Genomic DNA, 25151 nt, shown 5'->3' with positions numbered 1-25151 from the left:
TGAGTGTGGCCAGTGCAGGTACGGGAGTTGGGGGCTCTGTGCCCTGAAGCCAGACACAGCTAAAAGCCCCGAGGACTCAGCCTTTAAGTTACACTCTGTGTTCTTTTTTTTTTTTTTTTTTTTTTTTTTTGACAGGCAGAGTGGACAGTGAGAGAGAGAGACAGAGAGAGAAAGGTCTTCCTTTGCCGTTGGTTCACCCTCCAATGGCCGCCGCTGCAGCCGGCGCACCGCGCTGATCCGATGGCAGGAGCCAGGATCCAGGTGCTTTTCCTGGTCTCCCATGGGGTGCAGGGCCCAAGCACCTGGGCCATCCTCCACTGCACTCCCTGGCCATAGCAGAGAGCTGGCCTGGAAGAGGGGCAACCGGGACAGAATCCGGCGCCCCAACCGGGACTAGAACCCGGTGTGCCGGCGCCGCAAGGTAGAGGATTAGCCTATTGAGCCACGGCACCGGCCCCACTCTGTGTTCTTAAGACACCAAACTAAGGCTCAGGGAAACTCAGTAACTCCCACAGCAAACCTGTTAGGAGTGGCTGCTTTCTCAGACCAGGTGAGTGGAGGTCTGGGCACGGGCGGTGGCGGCGAGGAGGCGAAGGTCACAGGTCACGGTGGAGTTTGGGAAGTTTGGTTATGGAGCTGGGTGTGGGGGTGCTGGGAGGAGGGCGGGGCCCCCCGGGGCCAGAGGCAGGAAGGGCGCCTGGGAAGTTTCAAGGAAGGGAGGTTGGGTGGTGGCAGAGAGAGGCTTGTCTCACCCATGGACCGGAAGAGACCTCTGCCCGAGAGCTTGGCAAGAGCAGGCTGGCTTGTGCGTGGAAGCAGGTGGGAGGCCATGGGCAGGCCTGGGGGCACCCACAGACTGAGGCTGGAGAGAGGAGGAAGAGTCACCATCGACGAGGAGGTGGGAGTTGGTGGCCTTGGAAGCCAGAGCAGGGGACCGTGGTGGCCGGAGGAGAGGCGGTGAGGGGGAGGCTGGGGGGTCCAGCGGCATAGAAGGGGGGTGATGGTCGGAAGGGCGTGGGGCAGGCCCGCTCCACGCTGTTGGCCCCGCTCATTGCTGAAGCATCAACTTCCTCACCTCGCCTCAGAGGCGAAGTGGAACTTGGGAGATCCAGTAAGCCAGGAATAAGGATTTTTTTTTTTAACATTTTAATAAAATTACAAATAAATATTCTAAACAGAAAAGGGTTCAGGGACAATGAGTGGAAGCCAGAGAGCCAGCCTTCCCCACTCAGGCCCTCAGGTCTCAGAAAGAGAGACACAGCTGGGGCTGGGGCTGCTAACTTGGGGTGGGGCGGGGCGGGGGTGGGGAGTGATTTCGGAAGGGGCCATCTGGGCTCTCACAATCCAGCCCTCTTTGTTGACACGTGCGAGGAGGCAAGGGGTCCAAGAAAGCCAGACCCCGTGAGAGGCATCCAGCGACCCCTGGACGTGAGCCGGGTAAGGGGGGAACTACCTAGCTGGGCGTGGCGGGGAGGCCGGCAGCCGTGGGGCAGTGAAGCAGCGTGGGGGGCGTGGGTGGTGGTGGGCTCAGGCAGCTCTCAGCCCACAGCCGCTCACTCCCGGACGTAGACCCTGGTGCACACGACGTCATCGGCCGTCATGGTCTGGAAGGACAGAGGTCATGGTCAGCCTGGGGGGCCTCTGGATGAGGAGGGTCGAGGGGAGGTACTTTGCTGGGCCTCCAGGTGGAAACCTGCTTCTTGGCTCAGAACTGAAGGGCAGGCAGCTGCTCCCAGAGAGCCCGAGCCTCACTACAGGGAGGCTGGAAATAAAGCCCCCTCCCCAAGCCGGGAAGATGTCCCTGGAACGCAGCTGGGGCCCCGCTACGTGTGTCTTTTTGCTCCACACTAAAAGGGCACCCGCTGCTAATCTATGCCGACTGCTTAGTCCTGTGCAGGCAGCTCCAGCAGGAGGCTGGGGACACCAGCCATGGTTGTCCTTGGACTTCCGACACCCTGGGCAGTCCCCCAGGGACTCACCAGGATCAGCTCCCCATCGTTGGTCAGTTCCCTGGTCCAGGTGGTTCTGGGGCCATCTCCCTTCAGAAGCCTCTGTTCGCACACCATTTTGTTCTCACGTTCCCACTTCACCAGGCTCTGCAGGAACAGGCGGCCGAGTGAGCCCGGCGCACACAGCACAGACCCTGCCTCTGCCCCCCCAGCCCATGGGAATGCAGGGAAGAATCTAGAAAGGCCTGGCAGGTGGCATATTGAGAGGCCAGGCAACAGAGGCCATGAGCACGAGGGACCCCTTCCTGGCACCCACCTTACAGGGTCTCCCGTCCACAGTCTGGTCCTCAAACTCTTCTGCGATCTTGAAGTTGATCTCCGTGGTGCGCACGGTGGTGGAGGTTTTGATGTAGAAATTGTCTCCGTCCTGTTTGATCTCCACTGTTGGCTTGGACGCTGCGGCCACGGCGATCTTCCTCAGCATCATGTTCACCCCTGCGGGGACAGGGGATGGCTCCAGGCAGCAGTCTCACCCCTTCCAGCCCCTGACACAGTCGGAGCAGACTGATCTGTGGCTTGGTGGCGGGGGAGGCGGCTGCCTGGGCTGTCCTGGAGGGTACCTTGGAGGGGGGACAGGGCGCTACAGTCCCGAAACATGATAGGGTTTAGGCAGGAGGGGCAGAGAGGCAGTGCCCAGCCCCCAGGGGCCCTGCTCGAGCGGCAGCCCCAGCCTGGACTGGGTTCCCCAAAACTCAATTCTGCACTTCCAGAATTCTCAAGGGTGGCTTCTCCCCATCCTCCCACCTGCTTCCTGCCATGGGCTGGGCTCACCTCGGCTCTGTTCACCTTACTCTTGGCCTTTTATCCTTCCTGCCTGGAGTTCTGCTGGGAGGGGCTCACCACTGAGGTCCCACTTCCCTGTCCCTTATCTGCCCACGCTGTGGGGGTGCTAGGTAGGTCTTTGCTTGCCCAATCTCTGCCCCTCCCACAGATGGGGACCAGGGGTCCTCAGCGGGGAAGAGATGAGGCCATGCTTCCCCTCCACGGAGTGGCCCACAGCGTGCGGAAGCCAGAGGCTCTGCAGTGAGGGCCATTAGGCTGTGGCCCCCTCCTGGCTCTGCCCCCTTTCAGGCTGGGCGACTGGGCAAATGGCCGGAGCTCTCTGCCCCTTAGATTCCTCAATTGTCAAATGGAAGCGACAGCTTCTTCCTCAGCATCAAGGGGCCGCTGTGTGGTGCCAGGCCTCCCATTAGGGCTTCAGGAAGCAGTAGCTGCGGCCGTTGCTCTTATTGCCTTTACTGAGAAAAGGAAGCTAAAGGAAAAGCCAGAGCTGGAGTTCAGACAAAGCTCCCGCCATCAGACTCCCGGGCCCCTCTCCCTCAAGCAGAGGGAACGGGACCAGGAAAAGAAGCCAGGAACAGTGTCTCCCTCCTGCCACCCTGAGGCGCCCCTTACTCCAGGGTCCCCCACACCACCTCGGTAGCCAGGCCTCCTTCAGCCTCTGTGAATTCCCTGTGTGCCCCTGTATCCTCTCTCAGATGGGACCCCTCCCCTCTGCTCCCCAGCTGGTAAGAGGGTGGAGGAGACAGGAGAGTGCTGTCTCAGGACAGGATGACAGGCAGGTGGCTGTGGATGGGCCAGGGTCTGAGCTGCACACTCTGCCTGTCCTGGCTGCAGGACACTCCTGCAGGGTTGTGATGGTGAGGGCCATAGGGCCAAGCTGACCCCCACTTCCCAGTCCTCCCCCAGGCCTGGGGCACAGAGCCTCTTGCCAAACAGACGCCCCAGCCCTCAGGAAACCCAGGAGCCCCACTTCACGACTGCTGATCTCCTGAGAAAGAACTGAGGTCCCCAGGCCCAGTTTTCTTGGTACAGGAGCCCACCCTGCCCCATCTCCTTGAACAAAGAAGATATTGCAGGGTTTGGTGTGGTTGCTCACTGGGCTAGGCTGCTGCTTACAACACCAGCATCATATATATGTTAAAGATTTATTTATTTGAGAGGCAGAGTTACAGGCAGAGAGAAGAAGAGACAGAGAGATCTTTCATCAACTGGTTCACTCCCCAACTGGCCTCAATGGCTGGAGCTACGCCGATCCAAATCCAGGAGCCAGGAGCTTCTTCGGGGTCTCCCACATGGGTGCAGAGGCCCAAGCACTTGGGCCATCTTCCACCAGCACCCATATTGAACTGTCTGTTTGAGTCCTAGCTGCTTCATTTCCAATCCAGTTCCCTGCTAACATGCCAGAGAAACCAGCGGAAGATGGCCCAAGTGCTTGGGTCCCTGTCACCCACGTGGGAGGTCAGGATGGAGCTCCTGGCTCCTGGCTTCAGCCTGGCCCAGACCTGGCTGTTGTGGCTATTTGAGGAATGAACCAGCAGATAGATCTCTTTTTCCCCTCTCTGTCATTCTACCTTTCAAATAAATAAATAAATAAATAAACCTTAGAAGGAAAGAGATAGAGAGAGAGAGAGAGAACCGAAGCGACGGCACTCCATTGCTAGCTGGGAAGTTCACCCAGCTTGGCAGACATGCGTTGTTCTCCCCCTGGAACAGAATCTGCTGTGTGACCATCATACCTGATGGACTGACATCCCCCAAACTCCAGGGCCTCCCTCACCAGGAGATGGATCCGTAAATAGTGTGGGGGTGGGGCGTGTGAGGACGGACTGGGGGTCCTGCAGAGGCCAGGCTGGGTTCGCCGGAGACCGCCTTCTTGCGGAGCTGCTCCGCCAACCTTGGCTGGCTCAGCACTGTGTCTAACGGGTCTGTTTTCAATCTGCCCCCTAGCAGGGCCGGAGGAGGGCACGTGGCTCTGTGAGAGAGCCTGCAGAGAGGACAAACAGACTGAAGACCGATTACAGGGTTGGGCTTTGGATCTTGAAGGCAGCTGGGCCTGGGGGTGTGCCCAGCCACAACTCATCCCCTGGTGAGAGGGGCCAGAATCCACAGCAGGTGGGGGAGGGAATGGCCATTCAGTTTTTGGAAGGGAAGGTGTATAGCCTTTGGTCTTTCATTTCTGCAAGGAAGACTTGACATGACTGCAAGAAATATTGTAGTTACATTGCAGGAAGAGCTAACAAGGAGCGACGACAATCTTTGCTCTCCCCATGGCATTCCAGACTCTTCTTATGTCCAGATCCATTCCTCCGGTCTCCTGTCCCATGTGGGATGCCCTCCCCCAGCTCCTGAGCCAGCCACAGTCTCTCCCAGTTGCAGAGGTCCTTACTAACCTCCATCTACAGGGTCTTCCCAGCCATCACAGCCTGGCCTGGCCCCTTCCCCAGGCCCTTTAGCCCAGTGGGACCCCAGAGAGCTCACAGGAGGTGGGCCAGGCAAGTTGGAGGGCAGCCTGACTTCATCCAGCTTCCCCCACCTTCAACACCAGCACACCCAGCTGGGCTGCCGCCAGTCTCTGGGCAGGGAAGGAGGCAGGAGAAACCTGGGTTTTCGGAAATGTGGGATTGGGGTTTCACACGAAGCCATCTGTTGAAATCCAAGAAAGTGATAATTATCCCAAGTGATTTTAGGACTCTGGAGCTGCTCACGGTCGGAAAATATTTGTCTCACAGACGGGGGTGGGGGGGGTGGAGTGGAATAGGGAGAGCCAAATGGAAAGTGCAGGAGGGGGGAGGGGCGTCGGGGGGCCCAGGATGCAGGTCACCTGGCAGGCAGGGCACAGGACCCTGGGCAGGGATTGGGTTACAGCCGGAGCACAGGGAAGGAGTTTGGAATGTTTCCAAGGGGTCCCTGGCTGCAGGCACGCTTCCCTTCCCCGCTCTCCCAGCCAGCAGCTTCTGAATTGCAGGGAGCCAGGTGCCCTGGTCAGCCAGCCAAGGCTGAGGCTAGCCCCTGCCCCCCCGCCCCCCGACCTCAGGCTTCTGGTTTCTTTCTACTTGACTCACAAGCTCTGAGTCACAGCTGGGGCTGGCACCGGTGGGCGCCCGGCAGTGTGCCCCGGGACCCAGGAGACCGGCCCCCTTCTTGGAGATGCATGCTCCCAGCTCCCCACACCCCAGGCCCCCTTTCCTTCTTGTGCCTGCCTGTGAGGACGCTAACTTGCCCCATCTTCCCTCCTGGGAGCTGGAACACCTCCTTACCCAGCGCTTTGAGCAATTCCTCGAAGTTTTCTGAGCGGATGATCTTCCAGTTGCCAGAGAAGTTGGACATGGTGGCGAGGAGGGTGGCGGTCCCCTAGACCCCTCGGCTGGAGCACTGGACTCTGAGTCTTTTCGTTCGAGGAGCCCTCGCCGCCGCTTTCGACGGATCGGGAAACTCGGGAACCGGGACACGTCTGAGGGCACCGCCAAAGCTGGCTTGGGTTCCCGCGCGGGCGGTTTTTATACCCTGTGCAGCCCGCCCCTGCCCAGGAATGAGGTGGCCCCGCCTCCCGCCCCGCCCCCCCATCTGGGGGGCTCTGCGCCCCGGCCACCAACCCTCACCCTCCCCTTTCCCAAGTCTCTGGATTAAGACCCCATGGGTGGGTCCAGGGTTTTGCAGGGCAACAACTTAGGCTTCTCCCGCGCCAGTGAATGAATGGGAGGGGGACAGACTGAGGCGAGCGCTTGAATTCGGGCGCCAATGTCCCGGTCTCGCTCCTCTGAGGGCCACGAGATCACGCCTCGCCCGTTCCCCACCCGCACTCAACTCCTTGGCACCAGACACAGGAGACCCCAGATCTGGAGCAGGAGCTGGGGAAGGGAACAGGCGACCGAACTTGGGCTCCACTGAAACCTGACTGGATCCTGAGGGACTGGCTCCAAACTCCGAAGTTGGGGAGTCCGGGGGTTCCCGGGGTCGGGCACGAAGTGAGGCAACGGCGCCCCCTGCTGGAACGACTCTAAGAGGCTGGGAGGGGGCGGCGCGGTCCCCCTACCCCCGGACCTCGCTCTGGGCTTGGGGGATGCCAGGGGACGCGGGAAGTAGGCGCCAGGCGACTCATTCCCCTTACTGAGCTGGGCGGACATCGAAGGGTTAAGCAGGAGCCTGGGGCGCGCGGCTGGGGAGGGCAGAGGTCACAGCCACTCACTTGACACGAGCTCTTTATTAAGGCGTTTTCTCTGTCGCTTCTCTCCCCAGACCCTGAGGGGGTCTCGGCAGGCGTCAGGGAGGGGCTGTGGAGACGGAGACGCCGAGCCCGAGCACGCCGCGCGGCCCCCTAGCTCGGAGGGTGGGTGCCCGGGCAGGGGGCGGAGCGGGTCTCAGGTGTCACCCTCCTGAGCTGTAGAAGCGGGGAAGGAGCGGCCGCCCCTCGGAGCGGCTTTGAAGCGGGTGATCAAAGGAGGGGGGGTGGGTAGGGCACGGCTGCGCGCCGAGACCGGGTGGGAGTGGGCACAACCCGGCTGGAGGCAGAAACTGGAACCGCGGGCGGGCGGGGAGCCCCGCAGAAAGGCTGGGAGTCGAGAAGCCGGAAACCGCCGGGAACGCAGCCGGCCGGGATGCGGTGTCCGGAGCGGGAGGAACCGTCCCGGCCTGCCCCGCGCGGGGAGACCTTGAGGCCGGGTGGTCCTCGGCGAGTCGGTGCACGTGGCCCCGCTGTCCGCACTCCACCCCGACCCCGCATCCTCCCCGGACTTGCCCTTCCGGCTCCTCCTGAGGCGGGACGAAAAGCCCCACATCTGGTCCCGGCGCTGGGTCCTCTCCTTGGCCCCTCCCTGCCAGCGTGGCCAAGGGTGGAGCCGCGGGCTCTCGGACGTTCAGAGCTCTTACCCTTAGAGCCCAGGGGCCGTCCAGTCCCTGGAGGGAGGGAGCCTAAGGAGAGGGGGTGGGCTGGAGGGTTCACGTGGGTTGCGTCGAGAACCCCAGGCTGGGGGATGTTCTGGGGACCAGGCCACTGGGCAGTGCAGAGGAAAGTCTCTAAAGAATGGGTGTGTAGGAAATATAAAGCAGCTGGGCTGAGTGGGCTGCAAGAGGATGGCCCCGACGCTGGAGAAAGGGCTCCTCGCCGAGCCGCCCAGGGGAGCAGATTGGAGGAAGGGAACCGGATACTCGAGCCCCGCTTTAGGAGTCCAGGCTTTGTGTGGCGCGCTTGTTTGGGGATGCCTTTAGGCTGGGGGCTGCTGGGAAGCGCAGACAAAAGCAGAGGTGGAGGGAGGAAGGGGGCTCCGCAGGGAGGGCGCCGGCTGCAGCCAGAGCTCCGCCTCTGCTCAGCTGCGCTGTAGGTAAGGGACCGGGATTAGGTTCTGACAGCCAAATCGGGCTCCTGGCCAAAGGGATGCTGAGAGGCTGGAGGAGGGGACAGGCAGAAAGCAGATCCCTGCCGCCTCTCTTCCCCCCTCCCTGCCCCTGCCCCTGCCCCTGCCTCTCCCCCTAGGTCCACTCCGGCTGGGCTCTGGCTCATTAGAGTCTCCTGTTCATTAGACACCTCTCCTACTGCCAAAGAAAAGGGCTAGTGCGCGGGCCCTCTCCCACAGCAGCCTGGTGACTGCGTGGGTCCCAGGCTGAGGGTCACCTCCCTGTCTGGTCCCTTGACACTGGAGTGGGGGCAGCACAGGCTGCACGGCTTGCTCAGGATAAAGAGGAGGCGGGGGCCAGGGAGGGAGTCTCCCCTGGGTGGGGGGAGGGAGGCCCGGGCTCGCTCCCCCCCCACACTTCCCCACTCCCCCACCAGCTTTTCCAAAGAGACAGAAGTAAGACAAAGGGAAGTCGGCAGGAGGGGAATTCTTTCCAGATGTGAGGGCTTGCGGTTTGGCAGCTCTAGGCCCCCGAGCTCCAGCCCCAGCACCCCAACCCCGGTTGAGGGAGGTGGGCAGAAGGTCTGGGGGTGGAGGTGGCCGCCTCTAGCAGTCCTGTTACCCCAGGGGAGTGGCAGGCGTGAGGGCATGGTGCGAGGGAAGACGCTGGGGAAGGGGGTTGGGGACAGGGAGGGGTGGAGGAGGAGAGGGCTCAGGGGACAGGGAGAGGGACAAAGAGAGATGGATGGAGGAGCCCGGGGCCAAGGGGCAGGGACCAGGACCCTGGAACCAGGCGACCATCAGCCACTGAGTCACAAACAACTGGCTTTAATTTCCCGCTGGGATCAATAAGGGAAGGAATTTCCCCCTTTTAATTATGACCAAATCTGCTACAGATCTGCCTGGGGCCACCCCTTCCCCCTTTCCAGGAACCTCCTTGGGCTTCCCCAGGATTTGGGGGATTCAAGTGTGTGTGTAGGGGTACACAGAGTTGCTGAGAAAAGCAGGGGGAGCAAGGCAGGGTGGGAGTGGGGTGGGAGAATGCAGATGTACTTGAGAGAGGAACTAGGGACTAGGAGGATACTGGCTGGTTTGGCACCAAGAGAAACAGAGGTGGCCGGGTCATCTTTGGGAGGTGAGGACTTGTGTGAGTGTGAGGGGTACAGATGTGTGCACAGCTAAGGGGCGGGGGTGGGGAGGCTTGGAAAGAGAAAACCTTGGTCCCTATCACTCCCTTGAGGCTGAGGGGGGAGAGGAGGGTGGAGTGCCTGGAAGGGGGACAGGATGGGAAGAGTAGGGGAATCACGGAGGCCCCCACTCTCACCCCCAACCGGGACCTGGGAGATTCTCCGGCCAAGTTCAGCACTTGGAGAAGAGCTGCTCCCTGAGTTGTGTTATTGCATCTGCCAGTCGGAGGGTTTGTTGGCTCTGACTCATGTTGAAATTAAATGCAGGTGGGGCTGGACACCTGGGTCTCTGGCACTCAGTGCAGAAGCAGCAAAGCTAGCAGGAGCTCCATGGACAGACCGTGGGGAGGACTGGGAGCAGAAGAGGGGTTTGGGAGTCGCAGGGGCAAGACAGTTAATTGTGTCTCCTGGCTGCCCTGTGTCCTCAGCGTCCATGCAGCATGGAACACAGCGTCCTGCCTCCCCGTCCCATCTGAGCCCTGGTGGGCCAGAGGGGAGTGATGTGTCCCCATCTGTCTCCCTGGGTTCAGGGATCCAGCCCTTTTCGAATCTGGTAAGGCCAGGCCCCGATTTGCCCCCAACTCAACCGCCATTGCGGCAGAATGGATGGAAGGCAAACCAAACAGAGCTTCCTGCAAACTCTAGTGCAAGCTGGGAAAGAAGGTCAGAGAGCTCCCAGGAGGCCAACGCCTTTCCCAGACACACCTGGGTGCACAGAAGCCCTGAGAATTAAAAAGCGCGAGTGCAGAGAATCCCAAGTGATCTGGGGACCCAAAGGTGGGAGATGGCAGTGACCTCCAGAGCCAGCATCTGAGCCCCGCAAAGGGAAGCAGGTGTGGCCCAGGCGGAGGGGAGGGTGCAGAGGGCTGGAGCCAGCCCAGGCCAGAGCAGGAGGGATACAGTTAGTGCAGGGGAGCGTCAGCATCACCTCTGACTGGCAGGGATCAGTCTGGCCAGGAGAGCGTCTGCTCTGTGCAACACCCAGGCAGCGCCCTGTTGTTCTTGGCTCTGCCCCTTCGTTCCCAGTCCCAGCTGCCAGCTTTCTCCTCAGGGCTGGGCTGGGTTCATGGAGGGAGGAGGTGGCGATGCACTGGCTGAGGACGTGCCCAGACGAAGTCTCAGTCCCCAGCATGGAGAAGCCAGCCCCGGCGTGACCCGCAGGTAAACTCCTCTTGGCTTTTACAATCTAATTCCTAGGGCCAGACCCCTCTGCCACTCCCATCCCTGGCCTACGCCAGCCCCTTCCCCTGGCAGCTCAGGGCAGGAGCGAGAAGACTGGAGCCAAATAGCCAGGGTTTGCATAGCACCAGGGAGGGGGCCCAGCTCTGGAAGAGCCACACAGCCTGCAGCGAAGCCCACGTTCCTGCCATGTGGCCCCGGGTGCTGGGTCTGGAGACAGCTCTCAGATACCTCCTCTCCCACTGTCTGAGGATGGCAAATGGAAGAAAAGCAGGGGCCCTAGGACCTCCCTGTCTACCTCCCGTTCAGCCCTGACATGATCTGGAGTTTCTGCAGAAAGAGGAGACGGGGGTGGGCACTGGGCCAGATAAGCGGCTTCTGGGATTGACGAGGAGAGAGGCAGAGAGGGGCCCAGGTCTGGGCTTTGAGATTCTGGCTGGGGACAGAGAGGCCCCTGAGCCCCCTGATTCTGGGGGCCTCGCAGGAGGGGCTGATGGGCAGCACTGACACCAGGCAGCTGCTCGGTGGCTTTTCTTGGTCAGGCTCCTTGAGGCTCCCATTTCCTCTCCTGACAAGCCCCCCAGTGCAGCTCTTGTCTCCAGGCAAGGGGACCTAGCAGTTCAGCCCCCAGCCTGGCTCCCAGGGGCCTATGGGAACTGTCTGCTGGCTCCAGGCCGGAGGCTGGAGTCCCAGGGGTCTGGTGGTAAGAGCCAGCTTCCCCAACCCCAGAGCTCCTCCTGCTGCAGGCCAGAGCCAGGGCTGCTGCTTGGCAGGCCCTGTCCTCTGGGATGTGGGGCCAGACTCCCTGTGACAGTGAGGTGTGGGGAGATTTGAGCAGAGTAAGGGAGGGCCCCAGGAGCCAAGGTTCCTGGTCCCTGCCCCCATCTTGCCATCTTGAGCAGGCTCGGAATTAAGGAGGGATGCCAGAGTTCAGAGTCTGGCCGCTCGGCCAGGCTAGGGCCTTGTCCTTCCAATGACCCCCTGTCCCCACCCCTCCGGCTGGTGAGAGCCGGGCAGCGGTGGGGGGAGGCCCCAGACTGATCTAGCCCTAATGGCTGTCTCTGGGCAGCATGAACAAAATGGGAAAAAGATGTGTGAGGTGGGAAGCTCTGATTTCCTTTCCCCTGCGGGCGCCAGCTCTGGAAAATGTCAGCTGTCAAAGAAAGAGACTGAGCAGTCTCCCCCCTCTTCCCTGCCGAGCCCCCCCACCCCACAGCCTGCCTGGATTTCAGCAGGCCAGGCGGAGGACACACAGCACCCTGAAGTCGCCGGCCTCCCCGTCTGCGGCTCCTCTACCAGCCTGCGGCGGCAAGGCATCCAAGTGGGATCCGCAGGGACATGTCCCTGGGGGATGAAAGGCACCGGTGGCTCCTGGATTTCACGGCTTTCAAGCTCCCAGCCACGGTCTCACGCCTCCTAAATCCTAGAGCTCAGGGACATCAGGGCCAGGCTTCCAGATGACCCGGGGTTTGGATCAGTCTTCCCAGGGAGCACACAAGGACTGGCCTGGAGAAGGAGCTGTGCTGGCCCCCGACACTCACCTATGTGCCCTTCTTGCTGCTTGTGGACACCTGTGGTCCCATAAACTCCCTGACCCCAGGTGGTGGAGGAGCAGGGAAGAGGCTGTCCCTGCCCCGGCGGTGTGGAGGCCTGTGTATGCCTAGCCTAGGACGCAGACACCGGACTGCTCTGCCGTTGGCCCAGTCCTAGCCCCTTTGCTCCTACCCACCTTCACCCTCCCACCCTTCAGGAACCCTTCTCAGGAACGACCCACTCCTGCAGCCCAGCCCCGAGGCCTGCCCTGGCCTGGGGTTGAGAGCTGCCAAGCGGGATTGTCTGCCTCTTACTCCCTCTGGGTTCTGGGTGTGGGCCCCGGCTCCCTCCCCAGCTCCCAGGGCAGGGACCCGGTCAGCTGCCTTCTTCCTCCTTCAGTTAGGAGCTGGATCCTTCTCGTGGAGTCTTTCCAAAAGAGCGACTGAGCAGGATTCCCCGGGGTGGGAGGGAGTGAAGAGGCTGGTGTGTGGGGAAGCTGCCGGGGCCCAGGGGTGCCGGACGACCCATTTGCCATGGGCCTGGTACAGCTCTGGGCTGACTCCGGGCCCACCACTGTCTAAGAGCTTTCTGTGTGCTGTTCTCGGCCTGTCTGCCTCCCAAGCTTTGCTCTTAAACTCTTCAGAGTGGAATCTGGTTGAGCCTGGAAGAGGATTAAGGTGTGCTTGTCTTTCCATGCTAAACTCTTTAAAAAAATTCCTTTCCACACCCTGTCCTATCTCTCTCAAAAGCCTACATATTTATATAGCCTTCCAAAGAAAGCGTTAGAGAGTTGGTGGTGCCCCTTAGCAGGCAGGGAGCTGTGCAAAATAGGAAAAAACAAACTAGCAAACACTACAGCTTAGCAGCACAGAGCATGGGGGAGATGCAAGACCAGGTCCACAGAGGGCGGAGGGGTGGGGGAAGCTGCAGATCACTTATCCTTTTACAGACTCACTGCCCACAAGAGGTCAGACCCCACCCCCCAGCACACTGGGGTCCCCCACTTCGCAGGGCATGTGTACTTTCTCAGTACTTGCTGGTGGGCCAGCGTGTACAGGGGCTCCAGTGGGAGCTGAATGGCTGAATATGTCAGCTTTGGTTTAAACATTTAAAACATTTTTTGCTTTTATTTTTATTATTATTGAAAGGCAGGGAGTTCTTCCATTCACATTACTTTACTCCTCAAATGCCCACAACAGCCAGGGCTGGACCAGGAGCCCAGAACTCAACCTGGATCTCCCATGTGAGTAGCAGAGACCCGACTGCTCGAGCCACCGCTGCTGCCTGGTGCACCTTAGCAGGAAGCTGGGAGTCCAGAGCAGGCTGGGGCTTGAGCTGAGGCCTTGCAGCGTGGGACACAGACATCGTAACCATCGGCCAAATGCCTGCCCCAGACGGAGCAGCCGTGCAGCAGCAACCACACAATGATCATCTGTGTGTGTAAAGTTACATCTGTCCAAGTCGGGCCTCTCCTCACCACCTCTGCCGCCACCACGGCTTATCGTCTCTTCCCCCTGCACTGCTTCTCTGTTCCCACTGTCTCCCTCTCAGCAGCCGCAGGTGTCCTCAATCAGTTCACGTCACTCTTCTGCTCAGAACTCTACCGTGGCTCCCATTTTATTTTCATTTCAGAGGCAAATATAGAAAGATCTTCCATCTGCTAATTTGCTCATGAAATAGCCACAATAGCCAGAGCTAGGGGTGGTGGAGACCCAAGGACTTGAGCCGTCACCTGCTGCCTCCCACAGTGTGCCTTGGCAGGAAGCCGCATGGGGAGCAGAGCTGGGACTCAAACCCAGGCCCCCCAATATGGGATCTGGGGCTTCAAGTGCTAGGTCAGATGCTCCCCCCACCCCTCTATGCAGAGTAAATGTTTAAATGTTTAGACCAAAGCTGACATATTCATTCTATGCAGAGTAAAAATGGCCTGGGGCCTGCCTTGTGGTGCAGCAGGTTAAGCCACGGCCCCACAACACCAGCATCCCATATGACTACTGGTTCAAGTCCCAGCTGCTCTCCTTCCAATCCAGCTCCCTGCTAACGCACCTGGGAAAGCAGCAGAGCATGGCAGGGCGAGCTCGGACTCCTCAGGCTTCTCCACAATGCAGGCAGTGCATCCATCCGCCTCAACTGCACCTAAGAAACCCCACCCGAAAGCTGTAAGGCTTGTGCCTGGCACCTGCCGTGGCCTCTTTTTTTTTTTTAAAAACATTCATTTTTTATTTATTTGAAAGACAGAGTTACAGAGAGAGCTAGAGCAGAGAGAGGTCTTCCATCTGCTGGTTCACTCCCTAGATGGCTGCAAAGGCCAGAGCTGAGCCAATCCCAGGCCAGGAACCAGAAATTTCTTCTGGGTCTCCCACGTGAGTGCAGGAGCCCAAGCATTTGGGCCATCTTCTACTGCTATCCCAGGCCATAGCAGAGCGCTGGATTAAAGTGGGGCAGGCGGAACTCAAACCTGCACCCATATGGGCTGCTGGCACTACAGGCCAGGGCGTTAACAAACTGAGCCACAGACTGGCCCCGGCCTCTCCTCCTTTCCTGCACGCGCCCATCGCGGGTCCCAGTCTTCCTCTGCTTCTCCCCTGGCAGCTACTGGGCACCTCCAACACTTGTTCACCCACCAGCCTTCGAGGGCCCTGACTCCACAGACGCCAACGTCTGTGTCCCCATCCCTTCAGACACTGGCCTCCGGGACCACACCCTGGCCTCCCACGGCAGCCTGCACAACCTCAGCCATTTAAAGTCTCCACTTCTATATTTGGGCTGTCAAATGATGCTAGGGGAAAAAATATCACAAGCAGCTTGCAGTGCCATTGCGAGCTCAGTTTCTGAGCTTAGTCGGTAACTCTGCCACGGCTCCTCGGCTTCCCCCCTTCCCATTCCTCAGTGGCTTCTCCAGACTTCCTCTTCCCCAGCTTCAGGCCCACCGCCTCAAACTTAGCAGCCCACTCTGCCTTCACTGTAAGGAGCAGGATCGCGGTCACCAGGCGTTAACCCCTTTCTTCCACCATCAGCCACCCAGACACGTACAAGGGCACTTTGGAAAGTCAATGGAAGGGGCCGGCATTGTGGCACAGTGGGCTAAGCCACCACTTGTGACACCAGCATCCCATAGCAGCACAGATACAAATTCCAACTCCTCTGCTTCTAGTCCTGCTCCCTGCCAATACACCTGGGGAAGCAGTGGAAGACGGCTTAAATATTTGGGCCCCTGCCACTCACGTGGGAAACCTGGATGGAATTCTTAGCTTTTGGCAGCCTGGCCTAGACCTGGCTGTTAGGGTCATTTAGGAAGTGAACCAGTGGATAGAAGATCCTTTCTCTATTGCTCATAAATCATAAAAGTCAATGGAGGGGCCGGCGCTGTGGCATAGCTCCAGCCATTGTGGCCAATTGGGGAGTGAACCAGCAGGTGGAAGATCTCTCTCTCTCTCTCTCTGTAACTCTTTCAAGTAAAATAAATACATCTTTAAAAAAAAAAGTCAATGGAAAGTACAATTAAAAGGCAACTATTTTCATGCAAAAGAGTTTTGAAATCCACGTGTAGTTTTTTTCCATAATACATAATTTTTCAAAAGATTATTTATTTGAAAGTCATAGTTACAGAGAGGGAGAGAGGAGAGAGATCTTCCATCTGCTGGTTCATTCCCCAGATGGCTGCAACAACCAGGGCTGGGCCAGGCTGAAGCCAGGAGCCAGGAGCTTCTTCCAGATCTCCCACGTGGGTGGCAGGGGCCCAAGCACTCGGGCTTTTCCCAGACCATTAGCAGGCAGCTGGATAGGAAGTGGAGTAGCTGGCACACGAACCAGGGTCCCTGTGGGACAGCGGCCTTACCTGCTAAACCACAATGCCAGCCCCCATGACATGCATTTCCATGAACTTTTTGATGACCTCTCATATCCATTTGCCCTTCTTCCCTTTCTGTCCCCGATGTCGGCCAAGGCCAAGCTCAGGACTGCAGGCCCCGCACACTGTCAGAGTTCGTTCTGCCACTCATGTCCTTTCTCCCCAGCTACTTTACTAAGATCCACTGGCTCCCTCCTTCAGCATCTTCACAGCTGTCACTCTGTAGGGACTCCCCTCCGCTGGGAGTCAAGGAGGAGCAGCCCACACCCTCTTCTCCTCACCTCCCTCCAGTCCACTGCAATGGAGCTTCTGCCACCCCACCAACCCGTCACAGGCACTGCTCAGATGAGGGGCACCACACTGCTACAAGCAGCCTGTCTGCTGTGCTGCTATCTTGCTGGCCTTCCCAACATTGTCATCTCCCTTCTGGAGTTTCCTCTTTGGTTGTCCCCTTACCTGTCTGGTAGTCCTGTCTTCCTCCAGCAGCTTGTAGGTACAGGTATTTCCCAAGATTCTGATCTTGACCTTTTGGTCTTTATACACCCTCCTAGGAGCCCACATCCCAACCCAACACCTCTATCCCACCGCTGCACCATCTCTAAGCCTTCGTTTCTAGCCCCAGGTCTCTGCTCTGTGAAGCTTCCGATTGCTAAATCCAGCTGCTGACTAGGCCTCTCCAGGCAGCTCAAAGTCAACAGATCAAGATTCAACTCATCTGCCCCCAAATCTGCTCTCTTCCCCGCCAATGCAGCTTTCGGTCTATGTACCCTAATTCAGAGCTAGCAAGTCGATCTCTTCTCCTCCTGCCCCAGCCTCCAAGTCCTGTTGATCCTCCTCTGTGATGCTCCCATGCCTCCTCCCACTTCATTGACTCAAGCTTCAATCATTGCTCACCCAAATTACCCCAGCAAAGCTCATCTCCTGGCTTTCCTCCAATCTAGCGTCCATTTGGCTGCCAGCATCATCATCCAAAAACAGATCTGCTCACATCACTCCCCTGCTTTAAATCCTTGTGTCACTCCGGCCAGCACTTGCCACAGCACACTGAAAATTGCTTACTGTTGTTGTCTTCAGGTTGCTATAAACATGTGGGCAAAGGCAATGTGCTGTTTCCCCAGTGGCCAGCACAGTACCTGGCATAGGGCAGGTGCTTAATAACTATTTCGGTGGAAGGATTCCAAGTCTCACCAGATGCCGCCTGGACTGTGCTAACCGCAGACTTCAGACAGGCAGACTTGGCAGGTCTGAGTGCCAGCACTGGCAACCGCCAGCTATTTGGCCTGGGAAATTCATTACATTTTGTCGGCCTCAGTTTCCTTACCACCAACCTCACAGAGAATGAGATGGCACAAGGTTTAGTGCGATGCCTGGCACGCAGGAACATTCAATAAATTACTGCCATCATGGCTACTGACAGCAATCACAGGCACTGTGGTGCAGCGGGTTAAGCCACAGCTTGCGTCAACTGCATCATATATGGGAAGGCCTGGTTCCAGTACTGGCTACCCCCTGTTTCTGACCGAGCTACATGCTAACATGCCTGGGAGGCAGCAGACAATGGCCCAAGTATTTGGGTTTCTGACACCCACGTGGGTAATCCAGACGGAGTTCCCAGCTCCTGGATTCAGACTGGTTCAGCCTGGTTGGTAAGAGGCATTTGGGAAGTGAACCAGAAGATGAAACATTTCTCTCTCCCTGTCACTCTTTCAAATGAATATTTTTTTTAAAAAAAATCAAGATTACAAAAGAATTCCAAGATTTTCACACTATACCATTGAAACTCTGAGAAATGACTCACTGTCACAAATTTACTCAGGTAAAAATCGGACCTAAAACCCAGTCCCGATGCCATGTAACTTGCTGTTAAGCCGTCAGCTATTGGTGGACTGAGGTATGGGGTACAAGAAAGTGCTCTGTGAACTACAACAGGATTATCGTACTGCTATCTACTGTAGATGTAGATATGCACAGTTGCACCAGGCATATTATATGCACAGGGGTTCGTAAACTTGAACTTGGGCTAATGTGCCTTGAGGCAAGTTCATAATTACGGTACTGATCTTCCCTATTGTTGGCTGTAATCATCTATTAAACTCAGGAGTCAAATGATTCTCCTTGGAGCCTTCATTATCAGTGGTTCTTAAGGCAGAGGGAAGGGCAGCGCTATCCCAAACACAGGCCATGAGAGCCACTTCCTTACCTGAAGCCTTAGACTATCACAAGTACGACTGGCAGGTTACGATTCTCACCGTCTCACCACCACCTGCAGCAGAGGGTCTCCGAGCATTAGAAAATCTCTTGATGCTATGAAAACGCACATGGACACGAGCTTGTATTTATTTTATCATGCATACAGCTCCACTCTGAAGGACCTTCAATTTACGGCAATTTGGTGTCCCCCGAGGGTGGCAGGGACCCAACTACTTGAGCCATCACCTGCTGCCTCCCAGAGTTGTGCACGAGCAGGGAGCTGAATGGGGAGCAGAGCCAGGACTTGAACCCAGGCCTTCCAACATGGGATGTGGGTGTCCCAGGTTGATGGGGATTCAGGCAGAAATCTGTTATGAGCTTTGTCCTGAATCAACTGAAGCCAGGACCCTGGGGACACAGGGACTGAGAAGGAAGTGGGTGGAAGTGCAGAAGATTCCCAGGCACCCTTGCAAGCTGAGCTGGGATCCGACTAGAAAAGACCATGAAGATAAACAGTCAAGGAAATGTCTGTAAGGTCCCAGGTTCTTCCTTGAGCCACTACCTGCTAACTACCAGGGTACACATTAGCAGGAAGCTGCAATGGAGAACGGGGCCAGGACTCCAGCTCAGGCACTCTGATACGGGATGTGGGCGTTATAAGCAGTATCGTAACTGCTGCTCCAAATATCCTACCACCCCAGCACCCCAGTTCCTGGTTCTTCTTGGTGACCGAGAGTGAGGGTGAGCTCACTGGACTGGAGAGATTAGGTGCCTTTCTAGCCATGCAGTGGAGCGTACAGTTGATAGCTACTTTACCAAAAGTACCTTAGGGGCTGGTGCTCTGGTGTAGCGGGTGAAGCCGCCGCCTGCAGTGCTGGCATCCCATATGGGTGCTGGTTTGAGTCTTGGTTGCTTTACTTCCAATCCAGCTCTCTGCTGTGGCCTGGGAAAGCAGTGGAGGATGGCCCAAGTCCTTGGGCCCCTGCACCCGCATGGGAGACCCTGAGGAAGCTCTCGGCTCCTGGCTTCGGATCAGCGCAGCTCCAGACACTGCAGCCAATTGCAGAGTGAACCAGTGATGTAAGTAAGACCTCTCTCTCTCTGTCTCTCTCCTTCTTTCTGTGTAACTTTTTCAAATAATTAAATAAATCTTAAAAAAAAAAAAAAAGTAGCTCAATGAGAATCTTCCAGTTTGCCAACCACAATGTAACTAAAATTTGCTTCTATGTGTAGTCCCTTCCTGGCTCCCTTCCACCCAGAGCTGTGAAAGGACGCCTGGCGCCTCCTTGTGAGCAGACACGGACACTACAGCTGTTGGGCTACCGCTGCCTGTGCAAGCAGACCCTGCAGTGCAGTCAGACGAGGCCAGCTGGGGTCTGACTTGACTACAGGAAATGCCTTTCTACAGGCAGCCATGCCTGTGACTGGCCCCTGGGAGAGGGTGTAAGTCCTGGTGTCGGTATGGAGCCCGCATCCTCTCAAGACAGAGGACAGACACTGACCTGGACACCAGTCAGAGGCGTGACTCACCTTCCCAATGTGAGGGTGTGTGCCACCAAAGGGCTGGCAGCAGTGAGCAGGCTGGCGTCACCCAGCGCTCCTCTCCCCCGCCGCCCCTCCCTCATGCCTACTCTCTGATTCACCACACCACACTCTCCCGGTCACACACCCTCTGTGGAGGTGTTCCACGTGGTCTGGGGCATCCTTTTAGGTGTGCTTGATTTGTGGGAGGGCGGAGGACGAGATGTCAAGTGTGAAACAAAGGTTCGCTGGTGTCTCTCCATGCACTCACAAAGGTGACACCCTGGGAATGCTGTTAGAGAACCAGGGCCCCCTCATGCCTTGTGACAAAGCTGTTCAATGTACAGTTACAAAAAAGCCACCAACACAATTGCTTTTCCATTATAAAAATTTATCAAGGGAATTTTTGAGAAGCTTGGTTTAGCAAAGTAAAAGATTAAAACCATTAAATTCTTTTTAAACCCACTAAACACAACCCACATTAAATAAAGCCTCTATTATCTTGGATAAGAGACTGCTTTTCTCAATCAGAAGTTGATTTCCAAGCTACACTCTTGCCTCACTGCCCTGGAACGCTACGGAGAACTACGCCTGACCAGCATGGCTCTCGTGGAAATCAAGGGGAGGAAACAGGTGATACCTGACACAGGCTGGGGTAGACCTGGAGCCGGAAGTGAGGTCTGTCATGTGTACTGGGACTGCGCATTTCATCATCCGACCGGGACACTGACGACAGCGGAGGAAGGTGCTGCTGATTACTCAAGAACAAAAGGCATAAAACACGAGAGCCCAGCGAGAAGGCCGTGAGGGACACTACACATCCCGGTGTGCCCTGCCCCTTGAGAGTCAAGACGTCCGACTGGAACAAAGTCCTCTGGGACCTGCGGTTAGCACCATTTAAGAAGGTAAACACTGTGGGGCTGGGTTCTGACGGGCGTTTCCCCTTCCGTGGGATGCTCAATCAGACACAGACACAACAGCTCAGGTGAAGTTTCAATGGGTATTAAGTCTAGGGCGAGCCTTTCTCTTCCCAACGAGTCTAGCTTCCAACGGTGTGGAGCTGGTGGAGTGCCCATCCATGGCCCACCGCCCTGGTTCTCCCTCTGCCCCCTCGCATCACCAGTGTTCCCACCACTGCTAGTCTTTCGGGGGGTTCTGGGCCAGGTGCTGCTCCCACTCGACTTCAATCAACTTGTAAAGCTCCATGGTGGCCTGGGCATCCTCCACGGAGGAATGTCCGCTCTTGCCCACCTGAACGGGAGGAAGAGAAGAGCGTAAGGCTGCGAGAGGCTGCTCCTCCCTCTGCTCCCCACGCGCTGCTCTTCTGCAGTTAGTGGGCCACGAAACCAGAACCCTGGCCGGGCCCTCCTCCCTGCCCCTTCTCAGCTCCTGGGAAGGCTTTCCCACTGTCTCCTCGGTCCTTTCTGTGGCAGTGTGTCTACGCCGTATTCTAAACCCTGCAGCCACAGAACGTGCCAGACCAAAGCCAGGCCTTGCAAGTCTTCTACCTTCCCAGCTCTCTAAGGGTCCCACGTGGGAGACCTAAGCGCGCAGCTTCCTACCAGGTGGGCCGCCTCACACGCCAGGCACGTGAAACAGAGGAGCGGCCCCGGCATTCCCCACGGGCTCCTCCACCTCCACCACCTGCTCTTGCCCCATAGTCACAATTTTCTATCCACTGCGGCCTTCTCCGCTTTCCAAAGTAGCCTTTGGAACATGCCGGGAGGTAGAGAAGAGAATTATTATTCCTCTGGGGTTACTTAGCCCAACCCCCCCCCCCCCCCCCAGTGCAGCCAGAGGACTTCCGGGGTCAGGACGGGGAGGGGCACCTGGATGTCCCGGTCCAGCAGCTTCTTGGTGAGGCGCTTCAGAGACATGGTGGCGTTCTCCGGGAAGTCGGCCTTCCGGTTGAGCAGGGGGATGTGGGAGGTGTCACGGGTCAGGGACTTGGGGTGGAAGTACTGGAGGGCTTTGAAGTCGTTGTGGATGGCGTGCCCCACCACTATCTTCCCCGCGAGGATCTTCAGGATCTGGACGGGCGTGGAGAGAAGTGGAGAGGAAGGCGGCGCCCTGGCACCCTGAGAGCCCCACACGGTCCTTCCAGGTCCCTCTCACCCACGCCCGCCTGCCCGTCCTCGAAACGCCCTCTCCCGGTTTCCTTTCCCCTGCAGTCCGTCTCCTCTTCCCTGGGATAAAGCACGTGACCCCCATGGCGGGACCCTGCCTACACCTGGGCGGCCACAGGCTCCCTTCCTTCTCATCAACTTCTGCCCCCATGGCGACTCACCTACCTTCAGCCTTTTTTAAAACTTTTTTTATTTGAAAGGTAGAGTTAGACAGTGAGAGAGAGAGAGACAGAGAGAAAGGTCCTCCTTCCATTGGCTCACTCCCCAAATGGCCACTACGGCCAGAGCTATGCTGATCCGAAGCCAGGTGCTTCCTCCTGGTCTCCCATGGGGTGCAGGGCCTAAGCACATGGGCCATCCTCCACTACCCTCCTGGGCCACAGCAGAGAGCTGGACTGGAAGAGGAGCAACTGGGACTAGAACCTGGTGCCTATATGGGATGTCGGCGCCACAGGCGGAGGATTAACCAAGTGAGCCATGGCGCCAGGCCCTGCCTTCAGCCTTAAATAAAACTCACGCTTCGGATGTTCGCTGCACTGCCCAGCTCAGTGCTGCCTGCTACCTGAAGTCCTTCAGCTTTTCCAGCGTGCTGGCCATAGACACGTGCGCAGGCCTCCTCGGCCCCCCAGCAGAGGCCAGGCTCAGCTTCCTAAGGGCACTGGGGCATGGGCACCGGGGAAGTGCTTTATGACAGAACTACACGCACTCCAATGAACAGTGCACCTAGCTGCTCCTCACCACCTGGCTTCGCTGTCCACCGCCAGCTTAACTTCTCGTTACCCTCAACACAGCCCGCGTTAAAGCGGAGCGGATCTGCCGTCAGTCCCATCCCACCTCCTGCCTCTCCAACAACCTGAGCCACCACTGGCTGCCTCCCTGGGTATGCGTTGGCAGGAAGCTGGATCAGCAGCTAGGGTTGGGAAACAAACCCAGGCACTCTGCTATGGGACGTGGGTGTCTTAACCATTAGCCCAAACACCCCTCCCCCCAGTCTTCCCTAACAACCAGCCATTTCACCTCTGCTGAACTTCCTGAAACTGAAGGTTCTGGCATAGAGGGAATTATTCTGAGATGTCTATAGCGAAGGCGAGCAATGCGGAGCCAAAATTGGACTAAGAGCGCCCTCTGGTGGCCTTCCAAGACCAGCCGGCTCCCTGTTCCCGCGCTTTCATTTAGGCCTTGCTCAGCTCATCCTCCTTTCCTGATGGTTTGTGGTCTCAGAGGGACAGGATGAGTGGGTTTGCTCACGAGTGCGATGAGACTCATCACACCCACCGTGTCCTTCATGCCCTACCTGTTCCACTTAAACGTGCGCCAGGTCCCCACCATTCTGCTCTCCTCCACTGCTTTCCGCACTTGCTCCAGGCTTTTTGCTTCAGACGCTCATCTCCACCTCTCTGCTCTCAACCCTGGGATCCAATCCTACAAGGCACTGAGCCCTCTCTCCCGGCACCCATGCCTGCTGTCTAGTTGTATCAGTAGCGGTCTGCTATGCACAGTCCCAGTTCCCCAGGTCAGGACCCCAACTTGGCACCTAAAGTCGGCCTTGACAATACTTGCTGCACCCCCTAATTGGACTCTCTGGACTTCAGCCACTCCTTACCCCAACAGAAGGCCTCCTCATAGGAGGAGCTCATAGTTCCTCCTTCCCTCCATGATCCTTTGGTGCCTTCCCAGAACACCCTTGCTTGGCCTTGGACCTCTCCTCACCCACCTGCGGCCTCCAGTGAGTCCCACGCCCCGTACCTGGCTGCGAGCAGTCTTGAAGGGTGTGGCATGGAGCATGTGCTGTTTCCGGATGCCACTCCACCTGGTCCTGTAGTCCACGATGCGGCACGGGGGCAGGATGTACTCGTCGTACAGCACGTCCCCGTCGTAGTTGACGATGCTACACCGAGCCAGGGAGCTGACGTGCCCCTTGGGGCCTGTGCCCACCATCTCACAGTCAATCGCCACCATCTTGCTCGGAGCCTTCTGGGCTGCTCGGGAGAGCTTATTCTCGGAGTGGGCCTGGGCGGGGGTCGGGGCGGCACTCTTCTGGGAGCCCTTCTTCTGGGGGCGGGTGGGGTGGCTCTTAATCTTCGGAAGGGCACTCTGGAACTCGCCCAGCAAATCCACCTGTGCTGCTATCGCGTCGGCCTTCTTGGAAGGCGCAGGGGTCAGCCAAGACACTGCAGCCTTCTTCCCCAGGGGCTGCTCTGCCCCGGTGCTGGGGGCCCCTGTCTTCTTTCTTGGCAGGGAAGGGATCTGCCAAGCGCCATCCACTTTAGGAGCTTCTCCTTTCTTTGGAGGGTCTGCGTGCAACTTGGGGGCCTTGCTAGGGGGCTGGTTCTTTTTGTTCAGAAAGCCTTTCCGCTCCAAGAGCCGCCGCCTCTTGACAAAACTTCGGTGCTTGGCATTGCCTTCTAATGCCTTTTTGGGAGGAGGTTCCCCAAAGTCCAGGTTCAGCAGCAATGAAGACATGAGGACAGCAGACGGTAGGAGAGGAGCTGGGAAGCGTGACTTATGGATGACAGGATGGGGGGCTCATTCTCCGCCGAATCCCACTCCCCAACATGTGGAGGTTGGTGGTAGGGCCCTGGGGAAGAAAGTGACCCTGGTAACGGAGCCCACAGGTCTCGGGGGTTGGGGGAGGATGAGCTACGACGGATCCACGGGGGACTGAAGGGAGGAAAGACATCAGCGCAACCTCTCAGATATAGGGCAGCAATCTGTGACACGCCGTGAGGGAACAACTGCTACGAGCCAGGAGGCCCGGATTCTGGCGAAGGCCCACAGCGCACCAGCCAGCCGTACGGTCTTAGAAAGCCCGCGCTCCCTCTCTAGGAATCAGCTTTGTAAAATGGAAGGCTCACTGGGCCCGATGGCCCTCGAACTCGGGAGAGTCTCGGAAGCCGAAGAGGGGGAGCTCCGGACCCGCCTAAGAATGTCGAGGAACGCTTGATGGCAGCGAGACGCACGGCAGGATGCCCTAGGATGACCCAGGCATCCGCGGCGCCGGGCCCGCCAGGACACAAGTGCAGGTACCCCTCCTCCTCGGCTCCAGGTCAGGCGACGTCGCCAGGGACACTTCACCCAAGGCTTCCGGAGCGAGGACCCCTGCCACCACACATCAGGGGCCGAGGACACGAGGACCGAGGTGGCGCGCCTCCCACGCTCACATACCTACCTCCTAGGCGGGCCCCGCTAGGACCGGAAGCGCCCGGAGCCGGATGCGGAAATCGGTGCGCGCCGCCGAGGCCCCGGACGGCAGGCGCGCGGGTTGGACCGCGCCGGGGGCCGGCGTGCGCGCGCCCGCAGCGCCCCTACCTCCGGGAGCGAGGCCAAGGACTCGGAGTGTGTGAGCAGCGGCAGCGGCGGCGGCGGCGGCGGGGGCGTGGGCGGGGGCGGGGGCGGGATCCGCTCCCCGGCCCCTCTAGCCCCGTGGAGGTACAACTTGAAGG

At 58.1% G+C, this 25151-nt stretch overlaps 2 protein-coding genes and 1 long non-coding RNA gene across 4 annotated transcripts; 1 reads left to right on the top strand and 2 right to left on the bottom strand.

Moving 5' to 3' along the window:
• Positions 1 to 1128: 1128 nt before the first annotated feature.
• CRABP2 (cellular retinoic acid binding protein 2) lies at positions 1129 to 7600 on the bottom strand. Its single transcript, XM_089299794.1, has 4 exons — positions 6050 to 7600; positions 2266 to 2444; positions 1980 to 2096; positions 1129 to 1604 (listed from the first exon to the last, which is right to left on the bottom strand). Exons 1-4 carry the CDS (start codon positions 6117 to 6119, stop codon positions 1554 to 1556), a joined length of 417 nt encoding a protein of 138 aa, XP_089155920.1. The 5' UTR covers positions 6120 to 7600; the 3' UTR covers positions 1129 to 1553.
• An 11390-nt stretch (positions 7601 to 18990) lies between these two features.
• LOC149125485 (uncharacterized) lies at positions 18991 to 20052 on the top strand. The gene is made up of 2 exons (XR_016210538.1): positions 18991 to 19141; positions 19295 to 20052. It is a non-coding gene; the product is annotated as an uncharacterized LOC149125485 (long non-coding RNA).
• Positions 19957 to 25018, bottom strand: ISG20L2 (interferon stimulated exonuclease gene 20 like 2). Of its 2 annotated transcripts, none has more exons than XM_008264298.5 (4): positions 24878 to 25018; positions 23455 to 24286; positions 21412 to 21612; positions 19957 to 20833 (listed from the first exon to the last, which is right to left on the bottom strand). In XM_008264298.5, the coding sequence occupies exons 2-4, from the start codon at positions 24169 to 24171 to the stop codon at positions 20720 to 20722; spliced, it is 1032 nt and encodes a 343-aa protein (XP_008262520.1). In that variant the 5' UTR covers positions 24172 to 24286; positions 24878 to 25018; the 3' UTR covers positions 19957 to 20719. The 2 variants fall into 2 exon arrangements, with proteins under 2 accessions (XP_008262520.1, XP_089155919.1); XM_089299793.1 differs by having other exon boundaries at positions 24874 to 25012.
• Positions 25019 to 25151: the final 133 nt, after the last annotated feature.

The sequence above is a fragment of the Oryctolagus cuniculus genome, chromosome 7 (genome assembly GCF_051225735.1).
Source record: "Oryctolagus cuniculus isolate XC-2025 breed Fujian yellow rabbit chromosome 7, ASM5122573v1, whole genome shotgun sequence".
Lineage (NCBI taxonomy): Eukaryota > Metazoa > Chordata > Mammalia > Lagomorpha > Leporidae > Oryctolagus > Oryctolagus cuniculus.
Note: the sequence above shows the minus strand (reverse complement) of the source record. Positions and strands in the feature narration are given on the sequence as shown.